At 36.7% G+C, this 20784-nt stretch overlaps 5 protein-coding genes across 30 annotated transcripts in view; 3 read left to right on the top strand and 2 right to left on the bottom strand.

The window, feature by feature from the left end:
• The first annotated feature begins 814 nt into the window (after positions 1 to 814).
• On the top strand, positions 815 to 7786 carry LOC101172417 (RILP-like protein 1). 2 transcript variants are annotated; one of them, XM_078953031.1, is made up of 8 exons: positions 815 to 1678; positions 1989 to 2136; positions 3446 to 3564; positions 3670 to 3945; positions 4031 to 4222; positions 5468 to 5622; positions 5702 to 5800; positions 7197 to 7786. In XM_078953031.1, the coding sequence occupies exons 1-8, from the start codon at positions 1403 to 1405 to the stop codon at positions 7288 to 7290; spliced, it is 1359 nt and encodes a 452-aa protein (XP_078809157.1). In that variant the 5' UTR covers positions 815 to 1402; the 3' UTR covers positions 7291 to 7786. The 2 variants fall into 2 exon arrangements, with proteins under 2 accessions (XP_078809157.1, XP_078809156.1); XM_078953030.1 differs by having other exon boundaries at positions 821 to 1678; positions 3443 to 3564.
• Positions 7787 to 8141: 355 nt separating this feature from the next.
• Positions 8142 to 10482, top strand: rilpl2 (Rab interacting lysosomal protein-like 2). The gene is made up of 4 exons (XM_004072354.5): positions 8142 to 8641; positions 8709 to 8860; positions 9345 to 9455; positions 9835 to 10482. The coding sequence occupies exons 1-4, from the start codon at positions 8345 to 8347 to the stop codon at positions 9854 to 9856; spliced, it is 582 nt and encodes a 193-aa protein (XP_004072402.1). The 5' UTR covers positions 8142 to 8344; the 3' UTR covers positions 9857 to 10482.
• kmt5ab (lysine methyltransferase 5Ab) lies at positions 10466 to 13079 on the bottom strand. Of its 5 annotated transcripts, none has more exons than XM_011479124.4 (8): positions 12907 to 13079; positions 12627 to 12730; positions 12175 to 12325; positions 11800 to 12010; positions 11637 to 11724; positions 11496 to 11555; positions 11177 to 11367; positions 10466 to 11075 (listed from the first exon to the last, which is right to left on the bottom strand). In XM_011479124.4, the coding sequence occupies exons 1-8, from the start codon at positions 12914 to 12916 to the stop codon at positions 10865 to 10867; spliced, it is 1026 nt and encodes a 341-aa protein (XP_011477426.1). In that variant the 5' UTR covers positions 12917 to 13079; the 3' UTR covers positions 10466 to 10864. The 5 variants fall into 5 exon arrangements, with proteins under 5 accessions (XP_011477426.1, XP_004072630.1, XP_011477425.1 ...); XM_004072582.5 differs by having other exon boundaries at positions 12175 to 12322; XM_011479123.4 differs by having other exon boundaries at positions 12175 to 12370; positions 12907 to 13047.
• Positions 13080 to 15126: 2047 nt separating this feature from the next.
• mtrfr (mitochondrial translation release factor in rescue) lies at positions 15127 to 16568 on the bottom strand. Its single transcript, XM_004072355.5, has 2 exons — positions 16145 to 16568; positions 15127 to 15532 (listed from the first exon to the last, which is right to left on the bottom strand). Exons 1-2 carry the CDS (start codon positions 16415 to 16417, stop codon positions 15299 to 15301), a joined length of 507 nt encoding a protein of 168 aa, XP_004072403.1. The 5' UTR covers positions 16418 to 16568; the 3' UTR covers positions 15127 to 15298.
• Positions 16569 to 17887: 1319 nt separating this feature from the next.
• Positions 17888 to 20784, top strand: part of LOC101172908 (membrane-associated phosphatidylinositol transfer protein 2) — a 39891-nt gene continuing 36994 nt past the window's right edge. For 10 of the 21 annotated variants that reach the window (XM_078953009.1, XM_023958430.2, XM_023958426.2 and 7 more), the window contains exon 1: positions 17938 to 18577. The gene's annotated coding sequence lies outside the window, so the exon portion shown is untranslated. Of the gene's footprint in view, positions 18578 to 20784 lie in introns of all 21 variants that reach the window. The other 11 variants (XM_078953011.1, XM_078953008.1, XM_078953005.1 and 8 more) reach the window with 2 other exon arrangements.

Genomic DNA, 20784 nt, shown 5'->3' with positions numbered 1-20784 from the left:
TTTGTTTAGCAAGTATTAACCTTTATTTTTTTCTTGTTTGACCCCCCTGCCATGGAGCCACCTTTACTCTCCTGCTTTGTACTCTGTCACCTGACAGCTGCTGTGATTGTTACTCTACAACCATTGATAAAAATCTATAAAGTTTAGTTTTGCAGTGTGTGATGGAAATGACAGTGACCCTCAGGACAGGAGTCCTTTTTTGAAAAATACTTGTATACCTTACATATACATGAAACACATGGTATAAATAAAGGATTTTGTGTAATTTGTCCAAAAAATAACTAAAGGATCAACATTTATTTCAATGTTAAGAGGAGTTGAATCTCCACAATCTGGCTCAGGGACAAAAGTAAGTATAGTAAAAACCAGTCATACACAGCAATGTATTATAAAATTAAAAATAATTTATCTATCTTTAAATTTTTCAGGATTCCTATTAGTTTCATGTTATATTGGCAAAAAGCATAAATGTTTTTTTTATTTATTTATTTTTTCTCATTTCTGCCTGGGACACATTGGACAATCACTCTTAAATGTTAAAATTCTTAATTAATGGATCACAATTTAGATCTTTATTTAGAAAAATTGTATACTGTATTAGTTCATAGGGTTTATTCAAAAAATAGGTTTGTACTTGAAATAATGACAGTTCTTGTAAAACTACTCATAAGTGTATAAAACATTGGCAATTAGCACTGACGCATATAAAAAAATGACCAAACAAAGCAAAAGATGGATATATAAACTACTTGACCTAACTTGGAAGGTGATTTGATTTGCCACATTTTAAAGCATGCGCAGTAGAACTCTAGCAGGAGTGTGGGAAATGTTACCTTCAAAGACGGTTGGAAAAATGAACCCTTTTTTTTTTTTTTTTTTTATAAAAGCAGCACCTGGAATACCAGTTGTAGGTTTCCCTATCTTAGCAAAACGGCTTCGATTACTCTTGTGATTCTACTAACAGTATTTCCTCTGTGTTGTTGTTTAGTAAAAAAAATATATATATATAACAACCAAAAGCATTTAAAATTGCTTATTTCATGTGTTAACATGTTGATTGGATCGGTTGGATAAGATACGATCAACACCAATGGTCACTTATTGTATCTCCTCTTCATACGCAGGGGGTTAAGCTTTTGACCCACGGTGCTGTTTCCAACCATTCTACATTTTTGAGTTTCTGTAGGGATTTGAACGAGCCGTCTGAGAAGGCAACCGGTGACGGACGTTAGATTCACTATCAACAAACTCCAACAAGTTTGCCACGTGACAGTCGTGTCAAATAAAACCATGTAAAGCAAAAGTTAGTGTTTTTTTTTCTTTCCAGAGGTTAGCCGAGACATGTTTATTATTCGAGGTGTTGTGAAAAAACACGGCACGGAGTCGGACAGAGACCTTCGTCATGTCAGCGTTAGAGAGACCAGCGGCCGAGCTGACCGTCATGGATGTCTACGACATAGCGGCGGTTCTCGGGCAGGAGTTTGAGCGGGTCATAGACAGGTTTGGGTGCGAGTGTCTGGTCGGGGTGGTTCCCCGCGTGGTTCGGGTGCTGGAGCTGCTGGAGGCGTTGGTGAACCGAGGAGCCCCCGGGCAGGAAGCCGAGGAGCTGCGAAGGGAGGTGGACAGGCTGCAGCGAGAGCGCAGCGACAGATACGAGCAGGAGAGGAGGCACCAGAAGGTCAGCAGCCGGCTGCGTTTGGTTTGTGGCCTCTACCTGGGTCAAAAAGGCCATGTGTTGTGGCTCTTTTCTCTATATTTTTTTGTAGCTGGCTGTTATTGATCAGTTAAATTAAGAAAATAAACTAAAACTGCTGTGAAAACTTCTTTAAAAATGTACACCAATAGAAAATCGAGTTACATTTGACTGCTTTGCTTAAACGTCGTTTCCAGAATTTCCAACTATAGTCGTTCGATAAATGTTTGTTTTTAATTTCTTTTTACTGATATCTCACCATATTATTCATCTCTGATGCATCTCGTGTGTGCAGGAGATAGAGCAAGTGGAAGATGTATGGAGGGGAGAAGTACAGGACCTGCTTTCTCAAATCACTCAGCTGCAGGCTGACAAGAGGTTGTTGGTGAGCCTGTCTCTCAAAGAGTCCCCCATCTGTGAGCAAGACCCACAGAATCCAGACGGTGGGTTGCCCGCTGCAGCAATGTCTCTTTGCCACCTGCGGCTTGAATGCAATTCCATCTAGGTCACTGGTGCAGCATAAGATTTATTTTGAAATGCACCAAGCTTGTCAGAAGAAATGGTATCAGGCAAGCAGCTGCTGGAGTAAATTGAGGCCAAAAGTTAAAGTGTGTTGTCAGATTACAGAGCTACATTTTCTGCATGAACACCTTACAGTGTGCAACAAAATGAATGTCAAATATTTGAACTTTGGGTAAAGATTGGCAGAAATGTAGTCGTACAACTGCAAGATTTGTCTGCAAAGATTCTTTAACACATACTTTCAAAAATAAAAAAGGGAAACAAATAACTGCTGCATTGGTCTGGGAGACAAACACCAAAATTCAATTCAAACGATGAAGCGTAATTTTAAAATGCAATGCATGAACGTTTACCTTCAAATCTCAGTAACATGCTGTAATGCTTTAAAAAAAATCCATTGAATACAACATTTCTACAACTTTAATCTTGTAAATGCTCACAAAGGGAGTTTGCATGTTATAGACTCATCAAATAATCAGTTGTTAGCTTTATTTTGAATAAATGTTTATTGTTTATTTAAAAAAATTACATGTCTTTTTTCTAAAACATTTTATCATAAATAATACATGCAGTCTTTGCATGTTCATAAGGACATACTGATTTGAATAAGGGGTGCGCTTTAATTTGATTTAACAATGTTATTAAATCTGTATGCCTGTAAGATGACTCGAAAAAACCATGAGGAGACACAGGAAGCTTGTGGAGGATACTATTTTTAAACCAGACCAAAATATAGTTCCTGTGTAAAACCAAAGGTGCTGCACTTACTTTCAGAGCATGTACACAAACCACGCATCCCTTTATGTTTGTACACTCAAAAGAAAATGCTCTTGGTCCAGTAAGTCTTTTCATTTCTTGTTTTTGTAAAATATGTTTATATACTGGTAAATTAAGAAAGATACAAAGCAAAATGTAGAGGTTTCACTGGAAGGGCTAATGGTTAATACCCCCCCCCCCCTTAACCTAGATTACCAGTTGGCCAACTTATTTTTTTTATATCCTTCATAAACCACAATTCCTTGCTGCAATTCCCCAAATAATTCCCAAAAAGATTCATGTATCTTCTTATTTCTTATAACAGTTTTGGAATTAAGTAATGCATTCTTCTTGAATTGTTGTCTAAATTCTCAATTATACGAGATTTTGAAAGTTATTTCTCTAATATTCTATGCTGACTGCTGATTGATGGAGACTATTTAATCAGAAACATATTCTCTTTTACTCTAGCAGGAAGTTCAGACAGAGAGAATCAAATGAGGAAGAAGCTACAAGATTTAGTGGATAAACAAAGAGATGAAATCCGGGCTAAAGACCATCAGCTATCTCAAAGAAATGAGGACATTGAAGCGGTAAGGACTAAATTCTGTACATCATAGTTTGTGAGATAGTCTACAAAATTGTTTTTTTTTTGGTAGCTGAAGTTGTTGAAGTCATCAATTATCTCACAATCACAGCTTCAGATGCAGCAACATCGGCTGATAAATATGAACCAAGATCTCCTTCATAAGGTGGGAGTGATGGAAGCCAAGGGCAAGACGCTGATTCAGCAAAAGACTGAGCTGGAGGCTGCAGCTCAGGCACAGCAGAAGGAGCGTGCAGCTCTGCACATGGAAATAACAAAGTTGAGAAAGGAGCTCCAAGAGAGAGAATCCCAGAGAAAACTCACTGACTTGGAGGAATTTCCTCTCTCTAGGTCTGAGATGTTGTCACCACCTCTACCACTGACTAACGTAAGCGAGAAGACCAAACACACTGCAAGTTATAAATAGGTCAAAGTTTGTTCTTCAACTGTCTTTCATTTTGTCTCACGTCTAGGCCAGAGCTATGCCACTCTCTGACGCCGACACCAGATCCAAGTCAGTGTTGGTGGAGTGCAGTGGGGATCTGAGCTTCATAGAAAAGTGCCTTGAGTGTGACAGGAGTCTTTCTCTTCAGCCAAAGTCAGCAAATGGAGGGGACAATGTGGGCCCTTTTCTTGCAGCAGATGACGGGCCAACACAGTTGCTGGTAACATCTGGGTTCAGTCTCCCAAACATATTTTTTCCATAAATCCCAAAGCTGTTTTTGCCTTTTGTCACGTTTAATTTAAAGCTGTGAGGGGCATTGATTGGCCTGCAATCACTACCTGCCCCTGTTTTTGCCCTTGCCATCACCTTTCTATATGATATTTCTATAATATTTTCAAAATTTGGATCCTTTAATTTACGGAGGAAATTGCTCTCTTTTGGAATCAGCCTCTAGTGGCCTTTTGAGGAACTGCAATACATGCTCATTTCTGTTTCGCTTCCAATCTGGAAATAGAAAAAGGGGCCTTGATAAAAATATCTACTGAACTTTTTTAATACTATATTTAGAACAGCTCTAGGTGTTCTTTTTCTAGTCTCATCTTTACTTTAATCTGTCTGTTGGTAATTGTTTGAGCATAACTACCACATTTTAGCTGTTTTCTGCGACCTGGTCATTTAAACAAAGCTCTGACACCCCCAGAGGACGTAATAAAATGTCATATCCTTGACATGGTATTTTTGGTTGTCTGGGTCAAATCGCTAGAGAAACGGATACATTTGAAAACAGCTGTTATTAGATTATTAATTTAAAAAAAGTCGTCAATGCTATCGGTCGAAACTAAGAAAAAAAAGTTATAAAAATGATTGAAGCTAATGAAAATCAGATATTAAATTAGAATTGCTATTCAACAAAATTGTTTAAAACAAAAACAAAAAACAAATCCATTGAACCAGGACAAACATTATGGGAAACCAACAACATTTGATTTAATATTTCAAAAGCCTTGGTGGCTAATATGGATGTAAATCCTATTGAACATACATGGAAGAAGGTGAAACGTGGCATCTGGAGAAGACCTGAGATGCGAGGAGTAGACTAAAATAAAAGCAATAGAAATTGAATTTGACTAGGAAAGTGTTTCATTGCTTTAATTGTCAAAAATGTTGTGTAGTTTAATTTTTGCTTTTTACCATTTCTTCTCTTCCTCAAATTGAGAACATGCTGCACTCATCTGGATTAAAAACGGCATTAAGACGGATTTGTTTAAAAGTAGTGTAAAAGTAAAAGTATGATTCAAAATCACTCACTTTGAAGAGACTTTAAACAACATGCTGGAAAATGTAGATATTGGACCACATTCTAGTGTCATTTTATAAGAAACCATTATTTTCATAGTGGTATTTCCTTTTTTCCAGGCTTCCATTCTTTGCAGGATCATTTCTGAACTTTGTGTTTTTGTTGCAGAGATGTAATGATGCTAAACCCACAGAGAGCTTGGACATACAAGACTCAGAAAACCCCCAGTTCACCTTGCAGGAACTGCAGGATGTCCTACAAGAGAGAAATGAACTTAAAGTACAAGTTTTTATGCTCCAAGAAGAGCTGGCATATTATAAAAGGTACAGTTTGGCCCAAAAAACTTCTGTTCATCTGTTTACATTCTTTGATGTTTTGCTATTATTCACCCAATTTTTTTAGTGAGGACTTTGAGAAAGACTACAGTTCTGCTGTTGCTGCTTTATCTGCTCCATCTCAGTCAGCTTCACTGGATCCGCCTGAATCAGGAATACGCCGTTTGTAAGTCATTTCTAGTACTCATACTGTTCTTTCTACACCTAAATGTTTTATCAAACCTTCACTTTCTGCTTTTATTTTTGACTTACTAAATGTAATTTATATACCGGTAAGTCTCAAATACAAATTTTATTTTATTGTAAACAGTAACTCAGTGCCTCCTGAAGACTTTCTACTGTAAATTTTGATGTGCGAAGATGTCATGTTTTATGTGTATGGAACTTATTTTGCTGTTTCTTTCTGTTTTTGTATTGTTGCTACATTAAAAAAATATTCTGTAGATCCCATTCAGAAACTTTCATTTAAGAATAACCTGACCAGAACACAGTCAACGGGGATGTACAGGACAGTTTGGTTGAAATTAGGGTGTTGAAGATAAACTATTGCTTGTTTTTGTTTTTAGCTTTTAGTGATAAATATTACACCCTGGCTTTTTATTGTGTATTATAATAGATGATTAGATTATCTTTCTGCACTTAATACAAAAATAACAAATCTAGGAAACAGCTACCATGCATGTTCAATTTTTTGTGGCCACTTTTGTTGCTCAATTAGTGTATGTAAATTGCTCCTAGGTGTGCATGTGAGTATGACTGGGTGGCCCGCAACAGATTGGCGACCTGTTCAGGATGTACCCCGTTTTCACCAAACAGTAGCTGGATTGGCCCCAGCCACCCATTGAAAGAGATGCAGCAACTTTGAAAGTGGTTAGATGGATGGATGGATGGATGGATGCTAAATTTATTTTAGCTTTTTACAGCATTGCCTAACTGGTGTGGCAAGAGAAGGCCATAAGTGAGTTTTCTGCTAAGGTTTTCTACAAGGACGTTTCTTTTTAAATTGGATGTAGATTTTTCTTGAGTGACCCGTTGGACATGGTTGAAAAGAATGCTGTTGATTTTTATTGGCATTACGACAAGCCAAAACTCAAGAAACCATTGGCGTAAAAGTTGCTTACTTTGAAAGATGCATTAGTACTCGGTGCTAAATGGCATTAATGTTATTAGGTTGCATATTTTTATTCCATCCATCTTCTTAACCCACTATATCACTTGTGGGGTCACATGGGTGCTGGACCCTGTCCCAGCTACTGTTGGGCGAAAGCAGGGTAAGTCCTGGACAGGTTGCCAGTCTGTTGCAGGGCACACAATAACTCCCATACACATTCACACCTATGAACACTTTACGTAACCAAATGATCTATAAAGCATGTTTTTGGACCGTGGGAGGAAGCCTAAGTACCCGGAGAAAACCCACGCATGCACAGGGAGAAAGAACATGGAAACTCCAAACACATATTTATATTACTGATTAAAATTGTTTCGTTGTGGTGGCTTTATGATTTCAATTTTATCCATTTGTGGTCAAAAATATATCTATATTTTCTATCTTTGCACAGGATCTTCACAGCCATTATGCCAATGGTAGCAGCTGGCTTGATCTCAGATGACCCCACGTTGATGCCTATAAGGAGACTTGTTTCCTTTGTGTAGTTGAGGTTTATTTTTATTTTACATCATCCCATCAACGTTCCAGAAATAATTCAGTCTTCGAAAAGTGGCCTATTAACTAAAAATACATAGTTATTTCATGTCGTATACATGTACCCTTAAATTCATGGTTATTCCAACCTGTCATTGTTTATGTCAAACTGTAGTATTTGTTTCTGTGTGTGATGTATTAACAAGAGGTTTAACAAATGTTTTGCTTAAAAGTGCATCCAAGAGTGAAAAAAAAACTGTTTGATTATCCTTGCAAAATAATAATCTAATTTGTCAGAAATGTATAAATCTGCTATAAGATATTCAAACTGTGCATATTTTTTCATTTGTTTGATTTTAATATGAACATGGAAATTCTTCTTATTAGAAGATATTAAAGCAGTAATACAAAAATGTTTTTAAGGATTCATCAGACATATTTCGCACGTCAGTGAACTTAAATACAATTTTGTTCTGAATGTACTAATAAAGGCTTTTTTAAATATTAGTTTGGTGTTCTGTTGTTTTTACAACCAGTGAGTCAAAGTTATACAATGTCAAAAAATAAGTTTTACCTCACTTTTGATGTTTTAACAAGTTTCACAAGATACAATCTTCCAACTTTATTATGATTAAATACATTCTGGGAAATAGTCATAAACAACAAATCACGTGTTTCCTCACCTGTACGTGACGGGGGCTGCGCAACTGCTGTGGAGGAGCAAAGATTGCGTAAGTTCAACAGCTGCGCTCCAAGTTATAAATCTTGCTTCCGTGTTGGGATATTCGTCCAGTATATATACCGTAAATCGGCGGACACTGTCTTCAATACACGATCTTTGTTTGGCCTCACCTGTCGCTAGGAAACACTCAGTCCGCCTCTTTCGTCCAGCGAGCCATTCCATTGGTTTGTGAATGAGGGTGGAGGTGCTGCCTTAAGGGAAGTTACCTTCTTTCAGTAAAAATACATAGTCGAAGTCAAAAACAGAAAGGAAGTTGTATTTGAGGTATTTCAAGCTGACATTTATAATTGTTTCCTATATTTAAACAGTTCCAGAGTTCCACCATGGAGTTTGGTGAGGAGTCGTCCCCTGCTCTGGCGTTTGAGAAGGACGCTTTTGAGCTGACGGTCGAGGATGTGTATGACATTTCGTACGTAATCGGGCGAGATTTGTTAAAAATAAGCAGCGCCGGTGAAGAAGTGTCGGATTTGCAGTTCAGGATCGTCCGAGTCCTGGAAATGTTTGAAACTTTGGTCAACAAGTACAATCTGTCTGTGGAGGAGTTAAAACTGGAACGGGACAACTTGAAGAGTGAACTGGACAGGATCATCAAAGAGGGCTCGTCTGCGGGACAGGGCACGGTGAGTTTCACGATCACCTGTGATGTTTAATGGAACGATCAAAACGGATCTGTGTCCTCCATCCCAGCACACAGGGGGACCCAATCAGCTGGTGGTGGACCTGACGGATCCCAACAGACCTCGCTTCACCATGCAGGAGCTGAAGGAGGTCCTGCAGGAGAGAAACCAGCTGAAGGCTCAGCTCATGGTGGCTCAAGAGGAGCTCCAGCTGTATAAGAGGTAAACAGAACTACATGGGAATGAGTTCAAACATGGAAAAGCTGTAAATACATGCATTTCTTTGTTATTAACATTAATAGATTGTAATGTCATGATTTATTTGGGTTTTACCTTTATGATTTGGCACTTTCCTGCAGCCAATCCAATTTTTTTACATGACTATTATGTAGTACTAAGTACTGTATAGTCTTGAAAATTGGAACATGTTTATCAGTCGTACTAGTAATTTGTCACAGTCTGACATACAGACAAGCTCTCACTATATTGCTGCCATATTGAATATTAGCATTCATAACTTGTAGTTAGAATTGAAAATTACACAAGTTTAGTTTTTTTATATGTAAAATGCAATTTAGTAGAATGTGTTGAAAGTAAAAGCATAATCAGGCAACATATTGGGTTTTTCTTATATACAATGTTACATAGTTATAATCTTCGGAAGAAGTTTTAAAAAATTGCGGTAAACTTTTGTTTATTCCTTCAGTGGAATTCTTCCACAAGCTGAACCAGCCATGGTAGAAATAAATCTGGATCCTCCAGCAGCCACAGAGCACAATCCAGCCACGATAAATGAGAAGACAACCATAGGAAAACTGTAAGTATCTTCAGGACTGCTGCTGCTTTACAAAAACAAGTCATGAACTTGGATTTAAAATGCTTCTTAAAATAGAAATGTCAAAGTTAAAAAATAGTTTTCCGCAGGTGAAGTAGGGTAGATTTAAGGGTTTTTTTCAGCAGCAGCCACATGATGTAGTAATCTAGCAGAAACTGTTCTCACAGTCCCTCTCCTGTCTACTAATGATATGCTTGTGACTGAGCAGTCATGCTGATGCAGAGGATGTTTGTGATAGCATTGACTGAGTGAAAGACTGTTTTGCTTCTAAACTGTTGCTGCAATGTACAGTCTGCTGAGATTTAGTTTATTTTAAATATTTTTTTAGCTCTGGTCACTTTCTTTTTTTTTTTCTCCACAGGTTTTCATTCAGGCGGAAATAAAGCAAAGCACAGGACCAGAAACGACCATGAAGGAGGCAAACAGGTTTTGTCTGCAGCTTAACCACTTTTGTAAAACCTTTTTACCCTGTTTTAATCTTAAAAATGATTTTTATTTGTAATTTTAACCCAAGATATTTTTTTAATATTATTTTATAGAGTTGCACAACTTGAATTTATAAGCAAGTATCATCTTTTAAGTATTATCCGACTGGTGTCGACAGCTGCAAATGAAGCCTTGATGCTGACCCAGTTTTTAAATTGATTTTTTTGTTATTTGATAGAAATATAAAAAAAATATAACTGTAAAGTAAGAATAAACAGATCCTGAGGCTTTGTGTGTTGCTGTGATATCCTCAACTTGTCTTAAAAGATTAAGTTTTAGCTTTTTCAATGTAATGCACAACAGGAATGTTGGTGGAAATGTTGGTCTGAGGCTTCAGCGTAAAAGAATTTGAGAAATGCAGTTTCAAAAATAAAAGGATTAGGTTGATATCTGAATAATGATTTCAATGAAACAAGTCTCAGCTTATGCAGTTGTTAATGCTGGCAGTGTTAACTCAAACTATTAAGCTTATCACTATTGGATGTTTCTTCTCATGAGAATAAATCTTTTGCACTTTTTCTCATTTTATTGGCAACATCACTTTCTCTTTGCATTATGTAATGGATGTGAAAGGACAGACCACCTTGTGTGACATATTTTTAAATATTTGCATAAAATATTACACTTTGATGTCCCAACTTGATCGACGCCTCAACTGCATGTTTAAATACCAAAAGGCCTTACTATTCTCATTACACAAAGGAAACCAAACTGAAGCAATACTTGCAAAAGGAACAGCCCAAGCTTCCCGTCTGCTACATTTAGAAAAATATTTTTAAAAACATGATAAAAGATAATTATGGATGTTTGGAAACCAAAAAAAAGGGGGTTCCAGGATGAAGACTGTCCATTTTGCAGCTATCCACAAGAATCAGAAAAAAAAAAAAAAACATAGCATGAAGACTTCAGAATTTGAGCCAAGGGTGCGCAGTGATGGACTCTTTACTCCGATCTCCGTAGTCATAGAGAAGCTCCTCTCCTGCTTTGATGTCTCTAGAAGCCACCAAGATTAGATGCGGGGTTTCTCCGATGGCGTGAAGCCTGGTCTGACAGTTTCCACTCTTACTGTGGTTGACCAGCCTCCCAAGACGACCACTTTCTTTTGTGGCGTCTATGCTATAATGCACAAAAATAACAGTTACTTCATGCCGACGCCTCCAAAAATGCATGCGTGTTCACTTTTCAATGTGTTAGCAAAAAGTAAAACATGGACTCACCAGTAACTTTTAGATTGATACTGGAAGTAGTACATGTAACAGCCTGTTTGAGGATCTTGAGCGTACTGATCTTCTCTTGTTTTAGCCTCGGCTAAGTCCAGCAGGTCGCCATGATACTCCACAACAAAGTCTCCCTTTTTGAACGCTCTCACAGCAAATACTCCTCTTCCTTTTCCTTCTATTTGTCTGACCTGGTGAGGTTTAGAAGTCCTGTTTGTTTTTTTACAATGGTTTACACAATATTCCATGTAATTATAACAAAAATACTAAATTTATTGCAAAATAAAAACCCAAAGAGGGCTTTAAATCATTCAGTTACCTCCATTCCTTCTTCTGTGTTTTTATTTATCAGATCATCGATCTGTCTGTGTTCCTCACTCTGGAGACACAAAAATATGGCTTTAATTGACAAAACCTAAATAAGTGTCACAATCAAAAATGCAACAACCTTCACTTTTACCTTTATTTCGCCTTTAGTTTTCCTGTTACTCCGTCTGATGGGGAAGTAGTCTGTGACCTTTTTGTTTTGAGAAACTTTTTTTTCCACCCTGAAAAATAAACAATTCTGTTTATTTCCTTTTTCAGCTCCTTATTTTTTAACGATTTCTATCAACTGAACTCACTTTTTTGCTCGATGCTTGCGGCTGGCTTTGATTTGATGCCCAGATTCTGAAACCTTGCCGTCTGTTGGAGACTTCCCAACTGCTTGTTTAGGAGACTCCTTTTTTTCAAGATCATCATTAGTTTGTTCTTTTGCTCCACAACTCTGACCAGGCTCATCAGGCTTTTTCTCAATGGACTCACAGCCATCATCCTTGATTTTGCTTTCAGCTTCTGAAGTAAATTAGATACATTAAAATATATATTTAAGTCAGACAAACACAAATGAGCTACTATTTTGCTTAAAATCCTAATATTTCAAAGAGCAAAACATTTAAACCTAACAGGTAAACAAATAGCAGATTTCCATCTATTTCCATGCTAACTGGGATGTTTACCTTCCTTCAGTCTTGCCATTTCAGGGTCAGTCGTTTCAGAATCATTGTCCTCCTGGATCAGTTTACTTGAACTGTCACTCAGAGGGGATCTAGGTTTGCTTGGACTGCGCAGATTCTGGAAATATGTCTGTATTTTATCTTTGCAGGTCTGCTGAAGAGAGTCGTTTGGGCTGATTAGAAACAAAAGGAAGAACCTCTGATGGGAGTTTAGAAAATGATAATGAGATAATTATAAGAGACTGTTGAAAAGCATTCAGTTTCAAGTGAAAGAAAATATAATACAGGCAAAATGAAAAAGTGCATAAACGCTGTTAACAGGTGCCGGAAGTAAAAATTAGTTAAGAATTTTCAAGTTAAAGTTGACAAATTTATTTAGCAAGACCGCGCACAGCTGTTTTATTATTTGTAGACGAATTAACATCATGAGATTGTATTAATTCTGACATACATACCTTGTTAGATGCTGGTTTGTTTTCCTTTGTCTCAGTTTGCGAAGTGACTATTTTCTCCTTTGAGTCTTCTTTCTTTTTGTTGGTTCTCAGTACATTTTTCTTCCCTATAAAAAAAGAGAGATAAACACTCGTTTTTTTTAAAAACACATTTTTTAAAGAGATGCAAAGAAAATGCTTTAGTTTGGCCACGAAAGTCCGCCACCAGCTAACACATGATAATATACCGCTGATGTCTGCATTATTCCGTGAAGAACAAACTTAAAGTACTTAGTAAATCTACCTTTTGCCATTCTGGCTGCTGGAATAAATTCTAAATTATTTCCGTTTATTGTCCCGGGCTTTTCAGCGTTTTTTAGATCTCCTGTACAAACATCAGAGCATGTAGGAGCATGGAGGATTTAAAATCTGTCTGTCGTATTTCATTGGCTGAGTATTGCTTTCGTGGGCGTGTCCTTTTGAAGTTAGCCGCTCTCCTATTGGTTACATCCTCTGACGTCTGTTAAGGAGACACGAGAATTAGGAAGTGTACAGATGGGGGAAAAAAACTGTACAGATGGGGTTTTTTCTGTTTTTTTCCAGGTTTTTATTTACTAATTAAAAATTCAAAAGATGAGATACACATTCACACTAATAGAACAGAAAGAAATAAAAAAGGAAGAAAATAATAAAATACAATAAAATGAAATTAGAATTGTAACAAAATATTGCTCCCATTATGGAGAAGCAAATTAATTTTAATCATACCATCCAAACTTTCAAAGTCTGTGGCTTTAAGTCCACCTTGACTGTAATCCTGTATTATTGTTCCTCTTTTATGTAATGAGTCTTGTGTTTCTATATAAAATTGAAATTGGCCTGGTTTATTGCTTTCCTTGCAGATGTATAAATATACTGGATAAATGAATTTGGATAAACATTCTAACTTAGTGAGCAACACTCTGCCCAGAGTAAAAATTTCAAGCTGTGAACACCTTCTTAATTTGACTTTACACAGTTCTAAAGGAAGTGTAGAGATGTTTTAATGTCCACCACCAAACTGACAATAACGGTTTGGAAATTCATAATGCAAATTAGTAAACACTTGCCAAAAGTTGGCAGAACAAATTTGAATATATATACTTTAAAATTAAATATAAAAATATAATACATTACTTAGTTGTTGTTTTCATGTAGTTTGCAGGGCCATGTAAAATGGTTACATGTTTTTTAAAACAGATTTCATTAGTTTACAGACCCTTAAGATTTAGTTGGACATTAAACTCAATTTTGTTAACATGCTATCTTAATCTCCCTAGCTTCAACACTTATTTTAGATTTCATCTTCAGTTAATGGTGTTTTTCTTTTTGTAATAGTTAAAAAGAACTATTATTGTTGAGTATATAAAAAAGGCCAGTTTAAAAGTATGTGTACAGGCCCTAAAGGGAAAAAAAAAAAAGAGTATTTTAGTTTCTGGCAGAGTATTGCAAAAAAAAAAAGACAATTTGTATACATTTCTTTATGTACAAAAAATAAAAAAAGTAATATTTTATGTATTCAATAATGGCTATAATGGCTGCATGGTGGTGTAGTGGTTAGCAATCACACCTCACAGTGAGAAGGTCCTGGTTCATTTCCAGCTGGGTCCTTTCTGTGTGAAGTTTGCATGTTCTCCCCATGCATGGGTGGGTTTTCTCCAGGAACTCTTGCTTCCTCCCTCAGTCCAAAAACATACTTCATAGATACCATAGAAACCAAAATCTATTTTTAAACACTTAAATGTGGAATCTACATTTCCCCTTACACTTTTAAGCCTCCCTTGTAAAGAATGTACATTGGTATTTATTAAGTCCTGTCTGATTACTGGCGCAATTAACCCTCTGATCTCTAAATTTATTTCCAGCTATGAAAAAATATCACTTATGATTTTACTGAATGCAGCTGAAGTGGTTTGATACAGATTTAAATCAATAGGTATTAAGGGGTCAAAATGTCTGATCAATTGTTTGTATTTTCTTAGGATTCTACTGTATGTTCCATGTTACTGTTATTGTGCTATTTTTTTCTGAGATGCTCATGTAGAGTCTGCCAATAAAACAAACTTAACATCTTTGGTATGTTCTTCATATTCATGTTGTTGTGGCTAAAAGGTTCCTGACATTTCTTAACAATTGGATATTTGTCTTTTTTTAAATTTGTATCAACTACAATTAGACATACTTTGTTAAGCAGATATATTTATATAAATTAGTATTTTGACAGGACCTCAAATTTAGAATTTGAGTCTATGATGCCTAATGACTCCACTACAAATATATGTATGTATGTATGTATGTATGTATGTATGTATGTATGTATGTATGTATGTATGTGTTAAGACTGAACATAATGTTGGTGGTTTTAAAAGGGTTGAGAAAAAACATTTGAGTCCATAGTTAAGCTGTTGTTGTAAAAAGCTACCCTGCTTCTTTTGTCAGAATGATTTTAATGACTAGATTAATAAAAAAGCAGAACACATAAAAAGACTGGGTACGCACTTTATATATGAGGATACTCTTTGAAACATACATTTTTTTGCACAAACATTTTAGTATATTGTTTGATGAGTGTATATACACTCATCAAACCTAATGAGCTATAACTTGCCTAAAATTTACTTAGAAAGTTAAATTAACATATTTTATAACAAAAACATTTAAAGAGTCTCATTTCCTCCAGGTTTGTTCTCAGCAACCAGAGCCTCTTTAAACTGTTTTTTTCTTTCCAAATTCTCATTGACTTTTTTTCTTTTGACTTGCTTCCTTAACACAGACTCCCGCTTCTTTACAAGAACTTCACTGAGCTCTCCTTTGTACGCAACATCGAGTTTCTCTCTCATGATTTCACGGGCACGCTTTCGATTTATATCCACGGATCTGGTCTGATGACACTGAAGGAAGAAAAAAAACAAAACAGAAAGATTGTAAATAAAAAAGCAACATGCAGGTGATGAACTAAAACACAATAAAATAAAAGTTTTAGTACTTGGAGAGTACCTTCAATCGTATTTCTGAAATATCTGACTTGTGTCAATACCCTAAAAAGTTTTGAACTCTTAAAAGTGTCTGAATTCAAAAAACAATGTATAAAATATGATCTTACTTAACCTGAAACTTAAAATCATATCTTTGAAGTCAACTCTTAAGCCAAGAAAGAGAACATGTTCAAAAAAATAAAAAAGCTAAATAAACAAAAACAACAACTGAAGACTGAAAATACCCTTGGAATATGAAAATGAATGTTAAATGTCAAATACATTTTCCAGAAAATTAGATTTAGCTTATTTCAATCAATCAAAATAAAATTAAATTAAAATAAAGAAGACAATCAACAGAAATGTAAATTTATTCAGAGATATTTCAATACAGATATTTCAAATTTAGAATAATGAGTCACAAATTGATTGGAAAATATATTTACATTTGCATAGACAAGTAAATAATATGACATATTGAAACAATAATAAGTTTGGTACTAAGGATTAACGACATTCAAGTTTTACCTTCACCACAATTCCAGTGGGAATGTGTTTGAGCACCACACAGTTGCTGGTCTTGTTGGTTGCCTGTCCTCCAGGACCAGAACCTCTTACAAACTGCTCTTCAAGCTCATCTTCAACCAACACTGGGAAATCCGTCAAATCCTTCTTGCCGACCGCCAAAACACAAATCAACCCCGGCTGAGATGGTCTAAGCAGCTGAGAGAGACGAGGAGAAACTCCCCACAAGAGCCGCCAGGACTTTAAAGACATCTGGCTAAAGAACGAGGTAGCCATAATGATCTACTATATCCAATATGGAAGGCAATTTGTTTTCCGTCTTTTTTGTTTTTTACAGAGTTTGACTGCTGTTATGTAGCATTAGAATTATCACAGCAAAGCCCATGCTTGTTTAGATTCCTTCTTGTCCTTTTATTTTCTTGAGCAATCGTCCAATAGACATGCTCACTGTCTTCTTTGTGGTAGTGAAAAAGCTGCATTGAGAACAAATTGACTCGTTACCGCCACCGTGTGGCAGAAAATGGGACACAATAAAACTAAAAGAAAATTTAAAATCCCAGTTATAATGTTGTTGCTGTTATGCTATCACAACTACCAACAAGATCAAAGTTAAATATGATAAAATAATAAGTTGTAAAATCCAATCTTAAAACATTTTTAATTTTGCTGGTTTTATGTGTGTGTTGTAATAATGTGAAAAAAGGTTGGCCTGTATCCAGACCAGAAAAGCTTCAACTGCTGCTTACTTACATACTATATTTTTTTGATAATAATTTGTAATAAAATCCTTATTTTTTCACACAGACAAAAAGTCTTTAGCATTGACTATGTTCTTACAAAAGAAAAAAAATGTTTTTACAAGTAAATAAATGAAAATCAATAACAACAACACATCAATAAAATTTGAAAATGAACAAAGACTATTAATTCAGCGAATACCATTGTTTCATTAACTGTTACATATTTTCCCACTTTCGGCTTCTCCCATCAGGGGTCGCCACAGCGAACGAGTCGCATGGTAGATTTGGCAATGTTTTACGCCGGATGCCCTTCCTGACGCAACCTTCTTAAACCGGGCTTGGAACCGGCAGAGGTAGGTTTCATTAACTGTTACATATACTAAATAGATTCTTATAGTAAAAATAATTTACTTTTACTTTTCTTAAAAAAATGTATTTCAGCTATTTAAATCGAATTCTATTCATTTTTTGCTTTTTATTTACATAATTCAGTTATTTTAAATTAAAACAAAAAATAGGTCAATACTTGCATGGGTTTGCCAAACCAAATATGCCCTATATATATATATATTTCTGTGTGTGTGTAAGTGTATATTTCCAAATTAAAAAAATACAGCCTTGGACATGGAGAGTTTTCAGCATCAACAAATGCTACAAAAGTTAATGAATTTAACTTCAAGACACGCAAATACCTGCGGAGACAATGCGCGCATCAGATGTTGTGCCAGTTCTTCTCAGCAGGGGTCGCTCTACCATCAAAACGAATCCAAATTCAAGGCTATCATTCAAGCTTCCGTTCTAACACAAATACCGGAAGTTTACTAAACAAATTTCTCGAGGAAATTAGAAGAGACGTGAGTGAAATTCAGTAATATTTTGGACAAGCATTATATGTATAATTTGTTAAACTAAAAAAATTATAAGCGAAATAATTTAGGTGTGGGGAAATCTTCAGTAGCAAAGCCAACTGAGTCTTTTATTTTATTTTGAAAAGTGTTCCGGAAGTGACTCTACCTTTTTTGTGTGTATTTGTACGGCGCTTTCAAGATTGAAGTCTTGCATAGGTTCAGACTTCAGGAGTGACAAGTTACAATGGCGAGAGCTGCTCATTTGACTGTACGTCGTCTTCTCCGGTTTTGTGGACCCTGGAAGAAGCTGCTGGTCTGAATCCGTGAACGTTTCATGGTTTTTTTTTTGACAGGACCAATCTAACCAGTAATTCATGGAGGGGTAGGCTGGATATTCAAGGACATTTTTATCGTTACCATAGCTACTTTGGCCTTTTCTATCGATTGAGGAAATCCAGCGTGTTGCCCTCCCGCGCAATGATGTGATCAGATTTGGTAACCACTGTCTGTCTGGAGCTGTGCTCGATAGAACCAAACAGGCTGTTCGTTTTGTGATGCTTGCGGGCTGGTCATCTTTACTCGTAGTACCCGCGCCCCCTTCACTGCAAACGGCGATTTAAGGCAATCAGCCGCGGACTTTCGGGGCATTTTTTTGTTTTTGCTTTTTTTTTTTAGAGGGGGAGGGTCTATAATGACATCGATTCCAAACATAATCAAACCAGATCCCGACTACTGTCACCGAGGAAACCCAGCCTCAGTGAAGGAAGTCGTTACAGTTTAACTTAAACCCCCCCCAGAGAAAGGCGGGTCAACTTTTGATGATTGTGGTGGAGGTGCATCAGGTCCAGGTATGTGATGATTCTTGTCAGCCATCAATTTTGCCATTACGGTCTTGCCATGATGATGATGTTGCTAGGTAACTATATCTATGGGTTTACTCCAGTTCACTTATCAGGGAAATGCAACGTCGCGTCAAAATGAACCTTCGTTTTGCAGCAATGATGATGCCGGCATGTGCGTAATTGTGGCCCGTTGTCGTTCACGCATTGAAAACAGCAGCAGGTCTCTCTGCTCTCAAGCCATCTATGGCCCTGTTGCTGCAAATGCTGGAGGCATGCTCATTAAAGCTGATAAAATGTTCTGTCTGCGCCTTGAGCTGGGGTGATCTTATCATCTGCATGATCACATTGGACCAAGACAGTCACTGAAGCAACCACAGCACATGATGATGTGTCTGTCTGTGTTGTCCCCGCATGTGCCCCTTGCAGCTGTTTTTCCATAAAATCCCTGCGACTTTAAGGTCATTTTGTTGAAAATGTGATTATCTAAAGTAGCCATTTTGTGCCTTTTAAAAAAAAAAATCAGTCTATTTTTAAATCTTACCCATGTTTAAAGTGTTTTCTTTATAAAAGAAGGAAATGTTCCACTTATTTATTTATCAAGCTTTGCATTATTTGTCTGTTCTGGCTCATATGTTTTTTTTTATACAGATGAGGGAGATTTTATGTAAGACAAATACCACAACAATGTGGTGTCATTTTTTACTTGGAAAAGAGACAACATCAGCATTTATCACTGGTTTTCCTTTGTTTTGCAAAGAAAACCTTGCAGACACTGAGAGAGTGAGTTGCCTTGACTCAGCAGGGTTTGTGTGAGTCATCGAGGTTGTGTTGTGTTCAGTCCAGATGGTCAGTGAAGTTTGGAACCTCTGTATCTAATCGAGAGCATCTATCCAATGACTTCAATCTGTGCTTGAGTTCTTCGGACACTTTATTCTACAAAAAAGGGCAAAATGCCGCCTTTTGGTTGAGTGTGGTGGAAGCACATGACACACATACCAAGGCAAATAGTTTCGGGGCCAGTAGTTCTGTGAACGAAGGGTGTGAGCTTTCCTTGACATGTAAAAACTTGAGCGCTATGCTTGTGATGCCTGTGTAACTGACGACTCCTCTATATGACCCTTAATGTTCCTTTGGCTTTGCCGTTTCTGAAAAAGGGTGAAATGACAAAACTTTGAGAAGTATTGCTTTCTGAAGGATTCACGGTTTGTGTGAATAGCAAGATTTGTGCGTGCCACACAGCTGCTTCACATCTCTAGCAGAAGCAAGGTTTGAATGAGTTGTTACTTGTTGTTGAGTCACAGATGAAGGCTAGATAAAGGAGTTATGTGTTTAGACTCATTTATGATCCAGAACTGCCTTTGGGAAACACTGAAACGGTGAAAAAAAACAACAAAAAAGGCATATTTTTTACAAAAAAAAAAGTCTTTCAACAATATTTTTTGAAAAACAATGAATTGGAGGCAGTGGAATGAAAAGATTAAATGTGGTTTCATAATCATAATTGTAATCCAACTGGGGTGCTTGTAATCAAAATCTAGTTGCATGAAACCTTTTTGAGCATATTGTAGATGAAACTTTGTTTGATTCATTTTCTTTGAAATAAGATAAGAGCCACTCCAATGAAAAACCTTTTTTTGGGTGTTCTTGTGGCATATATAAAGAAAATTAAGATGAAAACTGCATTTCTGATTTTTTTTTTTTCTTTAGTCAAACTGTTGTGAACCAGGAGCCGCCAATTTAAAAAGCCTGTAGCTGTGATGTAGGCGCTGCAGTCAGTGTGGGCCACAAGCTTTCTGCTCTGCTCCATTCTGATGCATGCATTTGTAAAAAAAATGGATCCGTCTACGTCTTTGTGTTCCTCATCTGAGCTGGCATCTGGCTCAAAACTCTACAGCTGGATAGCTCCAATATTGCTTGCCATTTTTGTTCGACCAGTGCTATCAGGTTGGGGTTGTGAGGGGGTTGTAAGCTTGCAGGAGAGCATGTCAACAGGTTGGATGACAGGAAGTGGGGGCAGATTTACTTTGCGCCAACAGCCCACAACTCAGGAGCAAATTTCCTGCTGCTCTGCAGAAACTATGTCCTGAAAAATGTCCGTCTTTTAAAAATAGTTTGTCTAAATTTCAATTGGATTCCTTCATTTTGTAAAGTAACCCCACATCATCATGCATTCGCCACCATGCTTGATAACAACCTGGTTATTAGTGGTTTGC

The sequence above is a fragment of the Oryzias latipes genome, chromosome 9 (genome assembly GCF_053564925.1).
Source record: "Oryzias latipes strain Hd-rR chromosome 9, Olatipes_Hd-rR_3.1".
In the NCBI taxonomy this organism is placed as follows: domain Eukaryota; kingdom Metazoa; phylum Chordata; class Actinopteri; order Beloniformes; family Adrianichthyidae; genus Oryzias; species Oryzias latipes.
The sequence above is the reverse complement of the archived record's forward strand: the minus strand, read 5'-3'. Positions and strand labels throughout refer to the sequence as shown.

Coding starts and splice junctions, on each gene's coding strand:
- LOC101172417 (XM_078953030.1), top strand. CDS start 1,403: ATGTCAGCGTTAGAGAGACCAGCGGCCGAGCTGACCGTCATGGATGTC. Junction 3,565..3,669: donor GAAATGAGGACATTGAAGCG/GTAAGGACTAAA, acceptor TCACAATCACAG/CTTCAGATGCAGCAACATCG. Junction 5,623..5,701: donor GAGCTGGCATATTATAAAAG/GTACAGTTTGGC, acceptor CAATTTTTTTAG/TGAGGACTTTGAGAAAGACT.
- rilpl2 (XM_004072354.5), top strand. CDS start 8,345: ATGGAGTTTGGTGAGGAGTCGTCCCCTGCTCTGGCGTTTGAGAAGGAC. Junction 8,642..8,708: donor CGTCTGCGGGACAGGGCACG/GTGAGTTTCACG, acceptor CCTCCATCCCAG/CACACAGGGGGACCCAATCA. Junction 9,456..9,834: donor AAGACAACCATAGGAAAACT/GTAAGTATCTTC, acceptor TTTTCTCCACAG/GTTTTCATTCAGGCGGAAAT.
- kmt5ab (XM_011479123.4), bottom strand. Junction 11,725..11,799: donor CGCAAGCATCGAGCAAAAAA/GTGAGTTCAGTT, acceptor TTTATTTTTCAG/GGTGGAAAAAAAAGTTTCTC. Junction 11,368..11,495: donor ACACAGAAGAAGGAATGGAG/GTAACTGAATGA, acceptor AAACCTCACCAG/GTCAGACAAATAGAAGGAAA.
- mtrfr (XM_004072355.5), bottom strand. CDS start 16,417: ATGGCTACCTCGTTCTTTAGCCAGATGTCTTTAAAGTCCTGGCGGCTC. Junction 15,533..16,144: donor CCACTGGAATTGTGGTGAAG/GTAAAACTTGAA, acceptor TTCTTCCTTCAG/TGTCATCAGACCAGATCCGT.